The sequence below is a fragment of the Malus domestica genome, chromosome 10 (assembly GCF_042453785.1).
Source record: "Malus domestica chromosome 10, GDT2T_hap1".
Classification (NCBI taxonomy): Eukaryota; Viridiplantae; Streptophyta; class Magnoliopsida; order Rosales; family Rosaceae; genus Malus; species Malus domestica.
In genome coordinates this window covers 7394364-7415053 of record NC_091670.1, presented here as the reverse complement: position 1 = coordinate 7415053, position 20690 = coordinate 7394364, and the positions used below count along the sequence as shown (strand labels likewise).

General features: G+C 34.9%; 1 protein-coding gene and 1 long non-coding RNA gene across 16 annotated transcripts; one reads left to right on the top strand and one right to left on the bottom strand.

Annotated features, from left to right (window-relative positions):
- Positions 1–1541: 1541 nt before the first annotated feature.
- On the top strand, positions 1542–14013 carry LOC114827531 (uncharacterized). 14 transcript variants are annotated; one of them, XR_011572155.1, is made up of 7 exons: positions 1542–1747; positions 1956–2068; positions 7267–7324; positions 8607–10351; positions 10738–10879; positions 11031–12791; positions 13332–13674. It is a non-coding gene; the product is annotated as an uncharacterized lncRNA (long non-coding RNA). The 14 variants fall into 14 exon arrangements; XR_003776625.2 differs by having other exon boundaries at positions 8607–11626; positions 12002–12095; positions 12721–12791; XR_003776620.2 differs by having other exon boundaries at positions 8607–8675; positions 8774–12791.
- On the bottom strand, positions 8426–19113 carry LOC103429524 (MADS-box transcription factor 23-like). 2 transcript variants are annotated; one of them, XM_029109513.2, is made up of 9 exons: positions 18984–19113; positions 18548–18736; positions 13364–13442; positions 10283–10344; positions 9568–9667; positions 9418–9459; positions 9230–9313; positions 8905–9092; positions 8426–8794 (listed from the first exon to the last, which is right to left on the bottom strand). In XM_029109513.2, exons 2-9 carry the CDS (start codon positions 18727–18729, stop codon positions 8779–8781), a joined length of 753 nt encoding a protein of 250 aa, XP_028965346.1. In that variant the 5' UTR covers positions 18730–18736; positions 18984–19113; the 3' UTR covers positions 8426–8778. The 2 variants fall into 2 exon arrangements, with proteins under 2 accessions (XP_028965346.1, XP_028965347.1); XM_029109514.2 differs by having other exon boundaries at positions 18548–18739; positions 18984–19085.
- Positions 19114–20690: the final 1577 nt, after the last annotated feature.

Below are 20690 nucleotides of genomic sequence, written 5' to 3'. Positions count from 1 at the left end.
TTAACGTTTCATTTCACCTAAACCAAGAAAATGATATTTTAGCTAAAAGTTCTTTGAAAATCGGTATTTACACTAAAAGATTCCTAATTTTATTTGCTTAAATAGCAATATTTCTTTTGTTATCATTTACACTAGTATATGTCCACACACAAAGTGTGTGAAATTTTTTATTTTTATTTTTTAAATTAAAGAAGAGAGGAAGAGGGTGAGAGAGAACGTTGGAGTAGAGAGAGGGAGAGATGTTTATTTTTTTATGTTTTATGTTTTATCTTTTTATTTTTAATTAAAGATGATAAAATCACTTGTAGGTGAGGCTTAAATAAAAAACAACAAAATATTGTTTTGTGAAATTAAGTTACTATTCTTAATTTTTTTTGTTGTGATAAAAGATAAAAATGTCTTTTTACCCTCTTTTGATTGACAAATTTTTTTTTCATTAATATGTAGTTTAAATGACACTAAATCATTGGTTGTTTTGGCCACAAGTGTGCTAAAACTTGAAGAAATTAAACGGCAATGAACAACTTAATGTGCAATAGTCAAGTTTAAAGACGATTTTAATTATTTTCCAAAGTTAAAAACTATATGATAAGTTAGTTCAATTTAAAGATTATGGATAATGCTAGAGTAATCAAAATTTTAAACTAAATTTGCAGACCAAAATATAAACCAAATTTGTAAACTAAAAAATATATCAATAATAATAACTAAGCACGTTAATTAATGCTTAAAAAAAATCTCCTAATGTCACATCCCGGCCCTGGCCCCCACCACATCCTAGGCTTAACTTCACTGTAGCACGATATTGTCCACTTTGGGCCCCGACCACACCCTCACGATTTTGTTTCTAAAAACTCACACGAGAACTTCCCAGTGGATTGCCCATCCTATGATTGCTTTCGCGCGAACTCGCTTAACTTTGACATTCCGATGGAACCCAAAGTCAATAAGCTCCCAAAATGCGGTAGAGATGAGAATATACATATAAGGCTTACAACATCCATTCCCCTGGACGATGTGGGATGCTACACCTAACATATCCAAAGACCATTTATGATGTTAGTATAAAATAAGCACGTCTTTGTGATGATTCTTTAGATCCATGTATCGTATACGTTCATCGTACATCGTGCGATCATAAATTATTTTAAATTTTATTATTTAAAATTGAACATAAACAATATTTGACAAAAACTAACCGCACGATGTACGATAAACAGATACAATTTACAGATTTCCGAATCCTCACAAAGAGGAGAGATTTTTCAGGATGACCATTACACGGGCTGGTACACCACGTGTCACTATATAAATTGGTGGGATATATGTGTTAAAAAGTTAATAACTTAAAAAATAAAATTTCTCACAACTTACATAAAAACACATGATGTATCATTCGTGTCCTGTCACAACTAAAAATTTCTCCACAAAAAGGTCCGGATTCATTAGTATATGCCACATTGGCAGCCAATGCGACACTTGTACACAAAACTCGTATCCGTTAATGGGGCCCAAGTTACGTGGGCTCATGTAATCAACAGCTCCTAAGATATTTTCTTCTCTCTCTACACACAAGCAACTCTCCTTCTGGTTTCGTCGGAATTCGGACTCTTCATTGCTTGTTGAACCAGATTTCATCTCCTCTCCTTAGTCCGAATTAAGCTTCTTGCTGATCACACTTTGTTTCCTGTAATCGAGGACTTCAGATCCGCAGAGGTCTTTTTCATGGCTACCTTTTCACGCACAGGTGAAGACGATAAACATATATGTGTATATATGTGTGTATATGTATGTATACATATATATAGTTATTTATGTCGTAATGTGCATCTGAAGATGCATGTCTGTGCGGCGACTGTATTTCTGTAACGTGTATGTACTGAAAGTATTTCCTCTGTTTGTGATGGTTTTTGATATTTATGTATTTTCTTGCATTTCCTTCCGTATATTGACAGTAGAGCTTGAGGCTGGGATGATTCGGCGTAGCGGTTTTTGTTCGATCAAATGTGAGGTGGATGTATTGCATTGGATTGGATTGGATTGGATTGGATTGAAATTGGTGCAACAGGTAATGAAATTCTATTTTTTACAAAGAAATAGCACTTTTAATTGGATGCAAGTTAGTTATTTATTATATTGCCCACAGGGATTGGGGTTTAGGGTTTGGGCTAGTACTGAATATTAGAGTTTCTAAAGCTTTTTGGTAGATATTTACTTGAACGGTTGCAAAGTTTTGGGTTTGTACATTTTTCTGCTGTGTATTAGGAATATATATATGTGTGTGTGTAGGGTAATGTTTTCTTATCATATTCATGTTATGGTGCTAGAGACAAGAGTAATACGGTGACCAGCCCATTCAGATAGTAATATATGATGATGTAGTAAGGAGTTAGTACTAACATGTATAGTTTGGGACTGCTTCTGGAACGGCTAAAGGTGCTTTCTGCTAAGGACAGGCCCAACCATTACCAACATCATTTGGCAGAAAAACTTGATAATGATTTTGGGTCATTTGAATTTGTCTTCTAGAAAAAAGAGTTTATGAGCATAAGTTCTTCCTACAAAAGCAGTCCCAAAATGACCCTTGAATGCATCCACAAGCTTGATTGGATGTACCTTTTGAGTTTCATTTTCAACTAGGCTAGTTTGATTAATTTATTTTTTTTTCAAAAAAAAAAAATTGTTATTAATTTTTTTTTTGAGAAGAAACAAACATTTTATAAAAGAAAAGAGAAATACATTGAAGTGGATAAGAAATCCACCATTTACAAGAAACAAGAAAAACTCTCAATAGGATTTGGCTACAGCAACAATAGCTAGACCTAACTCACTTTACTGCTGCTAACAAATCCCACAGTAATTGAGAAAGAGAGTAATTATTAAAATCATTTGAGACTGAAGCCCATAGGGCTGCCCAAAATTTTACTCTTCCCCAAAGTACTTCTACCCCCACACCCGAATAATCCTCAAAAATTCTTTTGTTACGCTCCAGCCAAATATTCCAAAAAACTGCCGAGACCAGACAACCCCACAAAACTTTAGCTTTCCTCCCAATTCCTAGGGCTTGAAACTTGGTGCTTAGAAGCTCGAAGCAACCCTTTGGAATGACCCAACTAGCTCTAACCTCCTGAAACAATTTCCACCACAGTTGAATCGTGTAAGAACAATGGAGAAAAATGTGGTTTACACTCTCCTCCTTAGCTTTGCACAAACTGCACCAATGTGGGGATAAACAGATAAAATGGCTTCTCCTTTGAATTTGGTCACAAGTGTTGAGCTTCCCTTTGGCCACCAGCCAGACAATAATTTTGACCTTCGGAGGAACTTTTGATTTCCAAATCTGTGAATAGGGTGGAAAATATTGCATAATCCCATTGTTACTCAAGAAGGAACGATTGTTAATCCCATTGTTATTAATTAATCCATCTTTTGGTATAAATCAATTCTGCTCGTATTGCGTAAAGCAATTGAGGGTTTTATTTTTTAATATAAATTGGTCTGGGTTTTCAGTAATCTCTATGAAGCCTTATGGATCATGGGTATCTGTTGAATCTACCCATTGAAAATTTTGTTTGTGGATCAATAGATTGGATGCCAAATTATCCATGCTTTGGTACGAAAGTAACTCACCAACTTCTGCACTTGGTTCAAGCAATAAGCCACCATTATGTATCTAGTGTATTAAAAAGTAAAAGCAAGAATGTGATAATTCACTTTTTATTAAAGTATAAGATAATAGGTGTAGGTTTACATTAGACTTGGGTAAAGAAAACGAAAACCTGAAAAACCAACCAAACCAAGCCATTTTGGTTGGTTGGTTAGCCAACCCCATCTAGGGGGGAAATGCTATGTTGTTGTTGTTGGTTTATAAAACCAAACCAGACAGAAGGAATCAGTTTAGTATGTGGTTTTGATTTTTACAAACGTGGGTTAACCAAACCAAACCAAACCACTTATAATAAAATATAAAATAGTACATAATACATAATACATATAATATTGTATGAAGAACACGCATAAATATTATATATATTAATATTTTATCAAACATCTTGGAGTTATGAGATTAGAAGTTTGAGACTTTTAGTTGAGTTATGAGATTAAGTATTTTCACGTTATGAACTTGTAAATTTAAGTTCCAATGTTGACAAAGATTTTTTTTTAATTGATAAGTTGACAAATTTTTTCTAATATTTACTCTGTCAATAGCTCTGAATTTTCCATTGGGTAAACATGCATGTTAAACCGCAAACTGAACCAAAGCAAACCGCAACATTGGTGACCTGATTACATTGGTTTTAGGCCATTGTGGTTCGTTTGTGGTGAAATATAGGCAAACTGAAGTATACAGATGTAAAGTTTACATCTGTATAAATACAGTGACAGTATAAGTAAAGCACAGTATGATCATTAATATCTTATTTTCCCATATGTATGTGTGTATGTGTGTGTGTGCACGTGCGCATGTAGGTATATCTATGGGTCTGCATACCTGATTACCATATTAGTTATAGAAACTCAAGTTCTTAAGTACAGATTAAGTTTGGAAGAAGAGGTGTTTAGAAATAAAAACTTTTCTAAGTACTTGATTGTTTTAATATTAGGCATCTTTTCCCATCGAAAAGCTACACCCAGTACCTCAAGTTAAGTGAAGTACTTCGCACACAAAGCAAGGAAAATGTGCTAGAACTTCCCCATCCAGACCTACCCCCCAACCTGATAAACTCCGCAATCAGTTTTTAGAATCAACAGGTCTTCAAATCGTTCATTTGCATGCTGCCAATATCCCTTCCTTTTCCAACCACCGGATAATTCCAATTGAAGCAACTGGATGTATAAAAGAATCTAGAACATTTAATGAGTAAAATATCTCCCAGATGACTCAATTTTCTCCCATGAACTATTTATGTCACCTTTCTATACTATATTGGTATTCAAAAATATTGAAACTGATCACTAATCCAAGAACATAATATTCAGAGGACTCATAGCTCAAGGTCTAAGTTTTCTTTTGTTTATCTTGTTCTTGTGCTCTGTGCCCAGTTTGTTAACACAAAAAAACAAAAAAATATTCAAAGGACTCTTCAGACCAAGCAAGGTAGCATATGTACATTTGTAGCATGCAAAGTGAATTAAAAAATTGAAAGCAACATCTCATCTAGGAGACTTTGATAGAAATATTTACTCAGTTTTCAAGAAAAATGGAGGTAGTGAAAATTGGATTGCATCCCTTCTTATCTGGAAACTCCTAGGTCACCTTTTAGAAGATTAAATAGAGAGTTTTTTTAGCACCTGTTGAATCCCAAATGTAAATAAAGATTGTTCCACACTTGTTTAGCAAATGGTGATTAAGTAAATGGGTGATTAATTTATCTTCATTACCTTTTTATGCATTTAACATCAATTGGCACAAAAATTCCTCCAATATTGGGTCACCAACAACAAAGGATTATTTTGCAACTAAAGAGCTAAAATATTGATCATAGTTTCCACACAGGCAAGAATCTTGGGTTAGCTTATAGTAGATTTGCTTTTTGATTGCTGCGCACTGTTTGTTTGAGATTCAAAATTTAAATCAGTGGTTGAGCTTTATCTAATAGATTTCATAGAAGACCAGAAAATCGATTATTTTTAAGACATGCATTTCGTGAAATCATGGTAGAGCAGGCAGCCCCCTCTTTGATTTTAGGATAACAATAAATACCAACCATGAAGCATTTTTTCTTCAAATCAGAAGTGTTAGTAGCTTGTTTTTTTTTATGCTTGCTGCTGTTCTTGTTCATTTTATCTTTTAGGCATACCATAGAATGGCAGCAGTGAGTGGTATTCCTTCTTGAAATCCTGGGCCTCTAAAATGTGTCTTGGAAGCAGGAGTAAATCTTGAGAAGAGTGTTATACTTTTAAAGTATTAGCATGATGACCTTCTAGTTTATTAAATATGTATTGATTGCCTTTGAAGTTATTAAATATGCACTGGTTATGTTTTTTTATCATGATTACAAATAAACCAGAAAGTTACTACTTACCACATATCAACCACAAATTGGTTTTAGAAACAGTGGATATAGTTGAAGATTTTGTAGTAAAATATCTTATTCAATCATTCAGGAGGCCTGTTTTAGACTAGCGCAGTGGCTAATAATACGAACAGTTTCAATTTGGCAAAAATTGTTGAGCCAGCAATCTACTATTTGGAAGTTTCCTTTCTGGATTAAAATCATGTTGAGCAGCTTTAACGACAGTAGTGAATTGTCCTATCTGTTAGCTGTGATAGCTGAGATTGAAAAGATTGCTGCGGGAGATTTGGATCTTCCATGATTTTCAGAATTTCAGTGTAAAGGTCTTTCCTCTTATAAATTTTCACTGCAGATGCACATAATGCACTATACGTTTTAAGGAAAACTAATGAAAAGGGCTTGAAAAGTTTTAGTTTTAATAAAAAAACCATGTTATAAGTTTTGTTTAATGATTAGTACAAGGCCCATATTAAAGTAGTCCAACTAAAAATGGCCTAACTATAATAAATTATGATTTGTCGATTTTACCCCTAACTTTTTTAGGTTGAGTTTCAAATTTTTGTCGTTAATGGAGTTCATCGTTGTTTTGCAGACCTTCTTCTTTTTCTTTGAAACAAAAATATAGATCCTTATGCTATTTAATGTATATTTTGTATTATTTCGTTGAAACGTGATCGTTGTTATTATTCATAAAGTATTTGAGGTACTGTTTTTCAATTTTTCTTCGTTAGTAGAGTTCATCGTTTGTTACTCCAGAAAAAAAATTTGAGATATGCATTTTATTTAATAATAACAACAGATCACTGTTTATGGACTATAAAAATAAACTGTTCCTGGAATCTAAGTCACTGTTTCTGGATCCAAATGAAATAGACACACTGTTTCTTAAATGTAAGCTAAAAAAGAAATAGTGAAATTCATTGTATTTGGATTCAAAGCAAAATAAGCATCCTAATTCTTAAATATAATCAACTGATGCATGAAAGAAAAGAAACAATCAAAGGTTAAAACATAGACTGTTTCTGGATTTTGGTTCTTTTCTTTCTAGATATAGTGTTTGTTTGTGCATAGAAAAAACAAACACTGTATCTGATTTTTTTTCCACAAACAGTGTTATGTTTTGGTTCTTTTCTTTTTTTTCCTATTTACAGACGTGACGTCTGACATGTAGTTACATCACCGGGACCGTAGGGCCTTATTGGATCTGATTGGAATAAAATACTAACACTATAAATTGTTTGTGGTGCAGATAAGAGGATGAAGATGAGGACGATGACGAGGAAGAGGAGGATAAGGGCACGAAAAAGGTAGACAATAGTTTTGGATGATTTTTTATTAAACTTTGAGCCCTTTTGGTTAAATAACATTTTAGGATGGTTTTTGGTTAAATATTTGTTGGCCCAAACCCTTTTCATTAAAGCTCCCTACGTTTTAATTTCTCTGAGTACATCATAGAAGCCTGCAAGCCCTACTAATGCAATTAAGCCCTTACATTACAAAGATTCTAGTGGTTTGCCTCTCATTATGTGCCAAATTAATAAATCAAAGTAAATGGGTTTGCTAATGCGCTGGACATTGTGCGGACTAAATATATTAACCCATGCCTACTTGTGTTTCTGTATTATCTGTGTGGTAGTGATATAAAATGTGAACATAGTGCACACATTCTCATTGTGGTATCTCAGATCTCCTTTAATGTGTGTGGTTTTGGGTAATCTACTTCTCGGGAGTTCAACGTTTGAAATTCTGGCTTTCTGTCACTGCACTTTCTAATGTACTACCTTTAAGTGACAAGGGAATTTACGAATGGAACTCAGGGAAATCTTTCTTTTTCACCTCCAGAATTATAACAAACTTCATATGAGTGATCTCATGTACTGCTAATCTTTAACTCAACTACAAATTGATAAACTCTTAGAAATTATAGTTAAAATTTTTTTGTTGGTTTATAAATGTTTACTAGTTATAAAAATATTTTCATCCTGTTTATAGGACATGCCTTTTTTTTTTTCTTCTCATCTATTCTGTGTGTTACTCTGTTAGTCTGCGTATGTTGCTGACTCATAGTTTCAGCAGGTTGTTTATCTACAGTTATCAATACTTTGTTCTTAGAGGTACAAGGTTTATCTGAAATAATAACTGGATTGTTAAGTACTAATTGTTCATGCAAAAGATGTTTTTCTCAATATACCTGTGAATCCTCAACAACAAGAAAAACAAAAATAAAACAATACGATAGAAGCCATATCCTGGTACAAGCAGGGTAAATACAGGTTAACTCTCTAAAGGAGAATATATCGTTATCTTCTTAAATGTATCTTCCATGATATTGTTCCGTATCTCCATATTTCTTATTTAACTATTTTTCCATCAGAATTTTGCTGCTAGAATTAATAAAAACATATTGGTCAGTTTGAAAGTCATCTTGTTCAAGATGTTTTATTCGTTAAAATAAAATATAGGTATAACAATTGACAATTGTTATCTGATTGGTCACAACACATATTTAATGCAGATAAAAGTTGGTCCTGACACAATTCTCTCCCATATGGTATAAACTTACACACTGGTTGTCTAATTCTTTTACAGAAATGCGAAGTTTGTTTGACAGAACATTTCGTACCAAAGCTTTTGGTCCTTCGGTTGGATACATTTACTGTAAGTATGACATTTCACTCCTAGAAGATTGGCTTTCACTGCGGTGCAAGTTGTCTGCATTCTGCATTATGACATGGTGATCCACAACTGTGAAACAGGTTTGCTAATGCAGTTGTAATCTGTTGCACGATTTGAAGAGATGTTAATAACATAATCAAAATAGTGAGCTTTGCTTATTTTTTCTTTTTGGGGGTGGGTCCATTGGAATCAATATGGTATGCTATATTACACTTTAGAGGGGTTATATATTGCTTTTGCTGGTACTTCATTGTTCTTAGGACCAGGCCCAGGCTGAGTCTGATTCTGTGGCTGGCTTAGCTGCAGATGAATGGGTGCATGCAAATCATATTCATTACTGATGCTATATGGAGGCTGGGAACTTTTGTTTCCTCGATTCACTTCCCTTGCTTCATAAACCTGAGGTTAAAATATTCTGTGTTAGTGTTTGCTGGAGAAAACATCTTTGCGTTCCCTACCCATTGCCTCTCTCTATCCTTTAGATGAATTATACTATGTGTTAAATACAAAAGTAGAGCTTAATGTGTAGATAATACCTTCTTTTGCAGTTCCTCATTCTCATTACTTATGAGGTTTAGCTTCTTATACAGTTCTATATTTTCTTGATGTATGAAAGTTTCCTGAAAATAAAGTAGAAAAACAACGGTAATTAGCATCAATTTACCCCCAATAAAATGAATTAATATTAATCAACTGGGGGGAATTGAGCCAGCTCTTGGGCAACCTTCTGGTTCAGTTCTTTTATTTCATCATTAAATATCTGGTTCTGCAGAATAGAAAAGAAAAAAAAAATGAGTGCCATGCATGTGCTATATAAAGAAGGGAGCATGGAATTATTAAGTGAGACTATAATCAGGGCTCAGGCTTTTGATACCTTTTTTGTCCGGACACCTTTCAAACTCATCTCCAGCTGGCTTTCCAAATTCTGTAGATCTTTGGCACTAAAACCAGAAAGTTCTTCCCCCATTAACTGCCTGCATAATTTACAGAAGGTGTGTGGGTACACTTTAAACATTCTCACAAACTAATTCATATACACTGAATGTTACTTTGTGAAATGTTTTTAACAAAGTTGCATTTCAGTTGATTTAAAAACTTCGTCTCTTTTAAAAACCGCTTTAAGGAGGAAGCATAGGGAACACCCAGATCATTCAGGTTTATGTCAATGTGTTGTTGGGCTCCATTGTGGTCCTCAGTTTTTAAGAGTTCAGAGACATTTCCTGTTTCCTTTTGTGAAGATCTCTTGAGATTGCATTTATATTTTCTATGTTGGGGCTGAGCAGCTAGATACTGATTATTTATTAATTTATTTATTTTTTCTGGTAGCTTCAGTGGACTTCTTGTCCACTGCTACTGTATTTCTTCAATTGGTGCTAATTATTTGTTCTGTTTCTTATCAATAATCAAGAAACCTCGTTTCATTAGTCTTCCTCCACGTTGAAAAGGTTTTCTGGGCTGGTAGTTAGATGAACCTTTATTAGTATGATATCCTTTTGAATAAGCAACATGAAATATGCATTGTTATGTTTTGGTACTTGAATCAAATTGCTAGGCTGTGTTGAAGATTCAATATAAAGCAATGATTGTACCTGTGGCATTCTTCCAAGTACCGCAATTGTTGCCTCAAGCTTGCTGCCTCCCTTTGCCAAAACTATTTGGTATAAATTCAATAAATGTTGTCATGCATGAAATAAGAACTAACTAGATGAGCATTTATAGGAGCACTAGAAAATGTTAGCAAATGTAAAATCATACATCAGGAGTCTGAAGCATGCATATTTTATTATTATTTTTAATTGTATTTTATTTGTTTTGAAAATACATATCTTGGGCCTCTCCACTTATCACCAATTGGTTTTGGTTGCATGTACTCACAATTTAAAGATTATAGGAACATTGGTGAACTACAAATTTCATCATAGTTTAGGGCACAATTTGGTGGTTTCTTTGCTGTTCTGTCTGGCTCTTCCAAGAATCCGTTTCAAGGAAGTCTTGCTACCATATGGTAGTAACTCGCTTTGTTCCATTTCTATTCTTATCATAGCCAATCTGAATAAAGCAAAGGCCAATGCCCGTTGACTGGTGTTTACATGAATACATCTATACCACACATGGTCGACTAGCCCGATGGACCATGCCAACTGAGAACATCATGGATGGTCCACTCAGATGGTGTATGGTTTGAGGTTTGTGACAAACGTGCATCTTATGTTGGTGAATATTATTATTCCTTGTTTGATCCCAAACGTGCATCTTATGTCTGCTCTAAAGGTTGCATTTTCACTTATTTACTAAGCTACTCGATGACGACTAATGGTACAAACTTGTTGAGAGCAGGTGTCTACACCATTCTACTGATGGAACAAACAACAACATTACCGATGACTTACCTTTATTGAAATTGAAGGATACCTGCCATGCATAGTATCCTCCGCACTAAAGAGCAAATGACGATAACATTCACCCGTTGTAAGCTGTTCAGAAGTGCTGCAATCTTGTTTGGTAAACTCTAATAGCTCCCATGTTTTACTGAAACCCTAGGATACAACCATGTCACCATTTTCTCTTCATCGTTATTGCTGGATTTCAAAAGATATGGAAGTTGCTTGCCCACACCATTTCTATCACCATTTGTGTCCATCAACACAAAGATTTTCATTCTGCACTTGTTTCTTCAATTTTTCTTCCCATCAATCGAGGAATTCTTGTGGGAGGCCTTGATTTACATTTCCAGAAACTATACGTTACCAATAACTATGGAAATGGAAATATTCCCTTCCACCGTACTGCAATCGTACGCTGAAGTTTTTTCATTACGTGGGGCAGGTCGAATTTCTCATTGGATCAATATATTAACTTCTTTGTTGTTTCTTCAGAATTCTGATGCCCGAAGCCTTTGATTATTGAAATTTTAGCCTGGGCAGGATTACCAGGTTGTCTATCTTTTCGTAAATATAAAGCCCTCTAATTGAATATGAGTTGGAATAGTTTGAAACTGCTGGTTCAAGACAAACGAACTATTATTCAATGGAATTTTTCTTAAGGTTGGATCCTTAAACTGTTGGTACCATCAAAGCTTCAGCACCAAAATACTTTCTTTTGGACTATTGTTATTTTCTTCTGCAAATGCAAATGAATATGCATTAGCTTAAGGCATTGCCTCATTGAAGTGGACTATTGTACATAAGATAAGTTTAGCTTGCCCTGGCATTGCATCTTTGTTTTCCTTTTATCTACAACCCCGAAAAGACAGGCTTCATTGTTAACTCCACATGTTCACGTTTGTATTCTTCCCACCACAATTTCAGGTTGGTTTGGCGTTCCAAGGATGTTAAATGGTTCCTTTGAGTACCGTGGCTATTTTAGATAGCTACATTCTTTTGAAGAGTGGTTGAGATACGGGTAGTTCTCTTCTCTTCTCATAAGAAACAATATAATCTAGGCTTTACTCAGGTATTTTCTTAAGTAGCATCCCTGAAAGGAAAGTGCTATCCTTGCCTAAGTAATATAGAAGAAAGCCCCTTGAAGAGAATTCGAATTGTAATATCAACTTGTAGACTTGTGTTTCTATTTGCTAGAACTTCAGTTTATCTTTTAACAAGTTATCTAAACTTAACTAATGTCAGCTGTATCATATATGAGAAAGAAGCTTTCCCAGAGCAGTCTATTGATCATGCAAATCATTAGTGAAACTCATATCCCTTTCCCTCATTGTGTCGTAGTATTAGTATTTTAAATTAAACCTTCAACCAGGAAGAATGACTAGTTTGCATGGTATACCTTATAACTTCATTAAACACCGCATTTCACCTGAGTCTGTTGAAGGACAAGGTCAATAACACAAATCCCTTCTCTTAAGTGTTTCTTTTCCTATCTGGACTCCACAGTTGATTTTTGTCAGCGTCGCAAGAATATGTACCTGAATTTCCTGAATGATCTTGTATTTCCAGGCATCGGATTGTTTTTCCTTTTGCGATCCACTACTCTTCCGACCTAAGTGTTCTCACGTTTTGATAATTTATTTCAGGCTTTCATTCTTATGTGTTTTAGGCCTTTGGAAAATGGTGCAATTGTTTGATTTCTCCAGCCACTTAGCAGGTTTGTCAATGTATTTAGCCTGTTTTCCTTATAATCCTTTATGAGTCTCTTAATGAGTTAGGCCAAGAATGCATTGAAGAGGATAGAGCTCTACGATTGTCTCAGAAGTTTTGTAGTGACAACTGGTGGTAATATCCGAGTCGTAATTTCTATATTTCTAGGCATACATGTCCCTTCCGTAATGTTATTTCAGACTATCTAGACTAATTCTATCATGTACTTTTCCGTACAGTTAAATTCGTGACCAAGAAAGACTACTTTCTTGCTATTTCTATGTTTGCTTTTCTATAATCTCTCCAAAAGATGTAATGCAACATTGCTCAGGAGTCAGGAGGGATTATGTTTGCTAATGTTTGTTACTATGCATAGGCAAAACCATAGAGCTACGGAATTGAAGAAGTGCTATGTATGCATAGGCATTAAGTAGAGCATAGAAACTTTATGAAAGCAATTCTGGCTAGCATGTACTCATTGTCAACGAAGTTTATTGCTTAATGTTTGGCAGTATTTGATATAGATATAATGCCTCTATACATGCAGGTATTCAGCAGAAAGAAAATTGGAGTGGTTACCTTGACTTCTGCAGCAGGATTCAGCAGTTGATGATGCTCTGCTTTCAGTTTGTTGAAACGATCGACAACTGATTTCATGCTGATAAGAAATTCATAGCGTTATGGTCGTTAGATGCAAAAATCATGTACGTTCTGAATATTCTATAGGTTTTGGTTTTATGTCCTTCCCTTTTTCAATGGATATACACACATTTATATGTTTCTGGACCAATGTGATTGCTTTAGTGTTGATGCAAGTAAAATTCCTACAATTTTGTGCATAAAAAGACACAAGGCAAATGTAAGAAAGAAAGTGCAATTGATTTGTACCATATGTGTTCAAGTGACTAAAGTAAAGTAAAAATCCGTATAATCTTTTTAATTATTGTTTTAAACAAGTTTATCAAGCATTTAGGGGGTACTTGTAATCTTTGTTAACATTTGTTTTAAACGGCTTTACGGAGATCCGTAAACCCGTTTTTTCTATGCAGACAATGCTGCAGGAGGGGCAAGTGTTTAGCAACTTGAGCTATAAGTTCCTTTATGTATTAAGGAATCTGGCAATACTTTTTCATGGTGTTACATATTTTGGTTCATTTCAATTGCTGAAATGATAATATTTGTTTAGTGATATTTTTCTTCCCGCCAATAAAAGAGGCCCTACGTTAGAATCCCCCTCCATTATTTGATTAAAAAGAAAGAGAAGTCATCCTATGTCAAATCTGAGGTGATTGCCAAATCCAGTAACTAGGTCATTGATCTACTAGCGTATTACTCAAGTGAGAATCTGGTTTCTTAGTTTTTGAGCAAACAATATTATCTACACTAAGGGAATGAGGTGAACTTAGCCTCATAATGAGCTAGCAATAATGTGGTTCAAATTCGTCTTTGGCAAAAATCGAACCTAAGATTTATCATTTACAAGTGAAGATGAATGCTATTAGACTGTAATATAAGTGGCCCGGTTTCATAGTTTGTAGCCTTAAAATGAGCTAATTGAAACCCTACCTCAATTACCGAAATTCATTTCTCCTCTTATTTTTGTACCCTTAAAACCCTAATCCTAGCCTTATCAATAAATCTCCCGCAGACACTCATTTCTACTCAATCATCATCTTTGGTAACTCTAGGGAGCCTTAAAACCCTAGCCCCAACATAACGAAGAGATCTGATGAAAACTTCAGTAACCATTGCAAGAGTGGACTCAAACCCTCCTCAATAATGGCTCCGTCTAACTCCATTCAATTAGACTTTAACGTACATGAAAGTGTTGGAGGCATATATATATATATATATATAGGGTAGTGCTATCCACACACTTCTTTTACTTCTCACACACTTCTCTCAATTTTCGACTATCGGCCGAATGAATTGAAGATCAATAGCTAAAAATTAATAAGGGTGTGCGAGAGGTAAAAATTAGTGTGTGAATGGCCAAATCCCCTATAAGCTGATGTGGGGCTGTCATACAAAGCAAGAGGACTAGGGAACAAAATGGCTACATTTCAAGAATTAAGTTTCCCTCTTGGCAAAGAACAATACTTATCCTAGTAGATATAAGATAAACCAACATAAAAATGCCGAGAGAGATTTGAACTCGCATGCATAATTCTCTCTAGTCAATGTGGCTACACCCACATATGCATCATAATCCTTATGTTAAGGTAGAAAATCCTAAGACGTTACTAAGAAGAAACAACTAGTTTTGATGTTGATGCTGAAACCAATGCCAATGCAAATTCCAAAATCAATACCAATGAAAATGCGAACCAATGAAACAAAACAAAAATGAAAACAGCCCAAAACTAGGGAAAGAGAAATAGCAAAAAACCAAGAAAAGTTGAGGCCAACCAAAGTGCATTTCTGATTCCATTCAGTAAAGGCTTAATTGGATAAATAGTCTCTGTGGTGATAGGGTAGTTGGAAGATAACTCATAATGGGGGTGTATTCAATTGGGAATTTGAGAGATTTTAATGGATTTATAAAGCTATGGATTTTTATGGAGTTTAACTGATTTGTAGAGATTCCATGTAAAATTTTGATTCAATTCCCTCGAAATCTCATGGGGAGATGTGAGATTTGTGGACGCTTAAAATACACTACAAAATCTCTCTAATTCCCTCTAATTCCTCAACTTTTCCAAATTCTTTAAATTCAAATTCTAATTGAATACACCTGTAATGTTACAAACTTATTTAATATTCTAATTGAATACATCCGAATTTCTAAGGATTTTAATAAACTATCTTAAAATCCTGATTGAATACACATTGAATTTCAGAGAATCACTTAAAATCTTGATTGAATACCCCTAGATTCATTAAAAGAATTAATATATCTCAAAATCTCAATTGAATACACATTCATAAGATTTAAGCTCATGTAGTGAAGTTTGTTAGTATTTAGGCCTAAAATTTGAAATTTCATCAACTATTTTTTAATTGTTAGCACATGAGCCTCACATGTGAGGCTATAAAAATATAAAGTTAGCCTCACATGCTAACAATTAACAGAGAGTTCTATTTTAGCCTCATATGTATGACTCACGTACTACTAATTAATGAAGAGTTGATAAAATTTTCAATTTTGGACCTAAGTGGTAAATCCTAATAGACTCTACCACAAGATAGCTTAAATCTTAATTTTATTTTTACCACAAGAACTATCTTCCGAAGAAAATTGAGTGCGACTTCCGTACATTAGTCTGATGCTTCCCTTAATTCCACCATCTCTTGGAATTTTGAATCCTCCGTTTCTTTCAAGATTTTTTTTTTTTTTGTTTGGCTCATTTGAGGCTCTACTAGCAAATTAACCAAGATACCATTCCCCTCAAATCAAGTATTCTATCGTTTCAATAAGTTTTGACAAATGAATGACAAGTTTCGCTTCTGGCACATTGATTTGGTGTCCGTGGCTTATTTGCCTTTGACCATGGCTGGAAAGTTCAAGCACTTATTAGGTGATTGAGGACTTATAGTTTCTGTATTATTCATTTCATTTGTTGAACCATTGGAGATGGAAAATGATTTAAAGGCTTGCAATATTTTACAGAAGCTACAATATTTCATGAGGCTTTGTCCCTCTTGAATGAATCAACAATTTTCACAAAAACAACTAGCTCCTGCAGATGAATTATTTAGCTAGTAATGTTGGAGATACGTTCATATTAAACTGACTAGTTATAATATTTTTTGAATCATTTTCACACTATCAAATTATAGCTAGTAATGTTAGAGATTCTCTAAGCATTATTGATATAGCCTATAGCCTGCTGGGCAACTCTCAAAATTTTGTTTAACGCTTACAAAATTGCACGATCCAATATAGATAAAACTTCAGAGTAACAAAATATAACCTAATATAACCACAATATCATGTTTCAACTAAATCTTTGTTCTGATAAGTACAAACACTCTTCCTTCACTTGATTAAGGCACTGAACTGAACGAAGATAAAACAATGGTGAAGAAATCATTCACGTCAAATTGCTAAAGGTTCTCTTCACAAGCGAGCATTCAATAGGCTACAACAACCAAGTGCCGCTGAACATTATGAAGTCATCGTGGACGGAGATCAGAAAAGAAATCGGTTTTTAACATGGAGATTAGGTATATATAGAGAAGTAAACTATCTTCCCACATCATCGCTGTTGATCAAGTTGTCAAAATGTCACAAATGAGTCTGCGAACGATGAGGGCACTTAAAAAGTAAGTTTGTCCATGTTTATGGTATTAAAATGTATTGGTCGACGATATAAACGTAGCTACGATTTAATAGCACGAATTAACACGGTTGTGCTATTCCAGTTGGAGGAGGTATGATCAAGTAAACTTCGGCCCCGTTTGGGATTGAGGTGATTTTAAAAAAAGCCACTGTGAAAAAAAGCTGAGGGTCATTTTTGTGTTTGGTAAACTAAAAAAAAGGGCTTATTTTGGAAGCTGCTGTGAGAATAAGCTGAAAATCAAAGGAAAAGCTGAAGCTGCTATTTGCTGCTTTGAAAAAAAGCCAGTTTTTTCAAAGCACACGGAGCTACAGTGCTCCTTTAATGAAAAGACACACTATCATCCTGCTTTTTTTTTCAAAAGCACTTTCACAAAAAAGTTTACCAAACACTCTACTGACTTTATTTCACAGCCGCTTATTCTCACAGCAGCTTTTTTTCAAAGCACAGCAATACCAAACCAGCCCTTCATCTAAGAACTTTGTCATTGTAAGAACTACTGACAAATCAATGAGGAGACAACACAACACATCTTATGCAACACAATGAATCTTAAGGACGTAAAAGTAAGGAGAAGCATGCATGGGGTTGCTGAATACTTATTATCTTTTTAACATATATATTCCATAATTTGTACAGTGACACGTGATATACCATCCCGTGTACTGGTCACACTGAAAAATCTATCCTCCTCGTGCATGCCTTAGACCTTTAAAGTGTCATAAACTCTATCTCTCTCTCCCCCCCCCCCCCCAAAAAAAAACAACTGCGAAAGAGAAAACGGACTAATTATTGAGAGAGACATACACACGCAAACGCGCACACCTCAAAATCCCCTCTTCATTGAACATTACTAAAGAACTAAATTTAACGTAATTTTGAATCATGCATTCACTCCATCCTGTCTCTATTTATCATTATATGTAAATAGTCAGCTCTTGCCTATATATATGATAATTGAATCCTTTATATAGCACACTGTGAGAAGCATTCATATGTAAATACTTTTATCTGTAACCTGTTTTTCGTTGGAAGTTTTTAAAGGCAATTTCGTATCAGAGATAATATAACTTTCTGAATTCCTATGCAAAAAGACAAGGGAAAGTTATACACAATCATGACCTAAGACAGGAAGCAACCACATAGCCAAATAACATCTTCGGGTAAGTAATTCCACACGCTTTATACAGATTCATCAAAAAGGACGCTACAGCTGATATATGTTGTCTGAACTAGTCCAATAAAAAATCCACCTCAAATCCTATGCTAGAACATACAGCATATATCAACATCGATACATAAATTCTACTAAGTCAGCTTGGAAAATTAAAGACAAAATATAGAACAAGTAGTTATAGTTCCAGTGCAAACGCAGTCCAACAAAATAGTTCACAGGCAACATATATATATATATATATATATATATATATATATAGAGAGAGAGAGAGAGAGAGAGAGAGAGAGAGAGAGAGAGAGATCTAACCTAGCGCTAGCATAATCGTAAAGCCTGCCGGTGGTAGAGAAGATAATCAGTCCAACCTCAGCATCACAAAGGATTGATAGCTCCTTAGCCTTCTTAAGCAACCCATTTCTTCTCTTCGAAAAGGTCACTTGCCTGCTCGTCGAATTGTCAATCCTTCGAATCACAATTTTTCCTCTCCCCATACCTTCTCTACTAGATCGGTAGATCCATAGAGAAATTACATTAGTTACTCATATTCAATAAAAATTTTCTATTCAACTGAATTGATTATCAAAACCTAAAGCAAATAAGACCAAAATCATTTCAGAAATAACAGTACTATGAAGCAAAACGAGATCATCAACAAGAACCCAGAAAACCCAAAAGAACAAAGATCATCGTACTTATCCCAAAAAAGAAGTCTTTTTCCTAAAAAATAAAGGTGTAGAGAGCTTACTTAGAAGATTAAACAGGCTATGGAGAAAACAGTTGCAACCTCCCTCGCTCTTTCCTTAATTTTTTTCAGATGTAACCTCTAACTAAAATTTATAAATACTTTATATGGAATGCCACAAAAGTAGAAACCCTGTTTTTTTATGGAAACATGGTATGGAAACCGCCTAGAGGTAATGGTCTGGACCGGAAAGCCCACTCGGTAGAGTAGAGGAAGTCCACTCTACTCGCTTTTTGAGGCCGACATTTTGTCGGGTGATCAAACAAAGCCTGTTGACCAGCAGGAGGGAATCAGAATGGGCACGCGTAAGAAGAAGCTAGCGAGTGTTGGCGAGTGTAAATGAAAAGCGTGGGGAATTGGGAATCCTCGGACTGTCAGATAGGCCCGGGATTCGTGGTGTGTGTTTGTGCACAAATGATGGGAGAGGGTGACGTATAGGTGATTGACACGTGTTGTTTGGGAAACCAAGGGCGCTCTCTTCCTTTTTGGGAGGGGGTTTTGGCTTTCTCAATATTATATATATAGGGAAAATTTGAAAGATGTCTAATTTTATAGTCTATGCCCACATTTTGTTCTTGTTTCATAAAAATATATTCAGGGACTTATGTTTATTTTAAGTATTTGAATTGAGTAAAATAAATATTGGTGGAAATTATTTTCTCAAAATTAATATGTAATTTTTATTATTGTGATTGGATTTTATATCTTTTAATTGGTAATTACATGTACGCTCAGATTGTCGTGTGTGTATATTGGTCAATTGTTGATTTATGTGAATTCTATGTAGCTGAACTATTGGCAACCATTTTGTGTGTGAAGGGTGATTTGAAATAAAGATGTAAGCAAAAGTTTATTTTGTTCTCTATGTTTATTATATATGTACCGACTTAAAGAAAGTTTGCACACATAATTAGGTTATATGTATATGTTTGGGTTTCTTAAGTTTAACTTTTTTTTTTCTTCTTCTGAATAATAGTTCAAGCAAAGGCTAGAGTTGATAATCAACTAATTTTTTCTGAACAAACAATATTATCTACACTAAGGGGTGAGGAAGCGGGCTAAGCCTCATAATGGGCTAACAATAATGTGGTTCAAATTTACCTTTAACGATAATCATACCTAAGACTTCTCACTTACAAGTGTAGAGGAATACCACTAGACCATAATACTAATTATTCTTAAGTGATGATGAGAGAACACCACCCCCGCATCCCTATTAAGCCGACAGTCCGGAACAAGAGCCCCATCACCTTGACAATTGAGTCCATCCCATCACCTGAGAAGTTCACTCAACCTCAGTTTAAGTCGTTTCGTGAAGATTCAAATCCAGAATACCACATTATGTACTACCGAAATGCCATGGCGTTATACAATAACAATGACACCTGGATGTGCAAGATGTTCCCATCCACACTAGAAGGACCTACCATGTGATGGTTCTTGGTGTTGCCAGCTAGATCCATCAATTGCTTCGAGAGCCTGGTTGACCTTTTGACCAACACTTTCTCAGTGTACCGCAATGTCCGCAAACGTCACGAAGCCATGTTCAGAATGACTTCTTAGTCCAAGGATGAAAATCTTAGGGCTTACATGAAGCGTTTTCATGTTGAAGCTGAGTAGATAAGCTGGATGATAGGTTGTACCCCATGACGTTCAAACAAAGCCTCTATGTTCATTCACCTCTCTCCTAGAAGCTGAACAAAAGAAAAT

Bases quoted from the DNA above. Each gene is read 5' to 3' on its own strand.
- LOC103429524 (XM_029109513.2), bottom strand. From the start codon at position 18,729: ATGGGGAGAGGAAAAATTGTGATTCGAAGGATTGACAATTCGACGAGC. The intron at 10,345-13,363 runs GTAACCACTCCA...TATACCAAATAG, and splicing joins ATCCTGCTGCAGAAGTCAAG to TTTTGGCAAAGGGAGGCAGC. The intron at 9,460-9,567 runs GTATCAAAAGCC...TCTATTCTGCAG, and splicing joins AAGGTGTCCGGACAAAAAAG to AACCAGATATTTAATGATGA.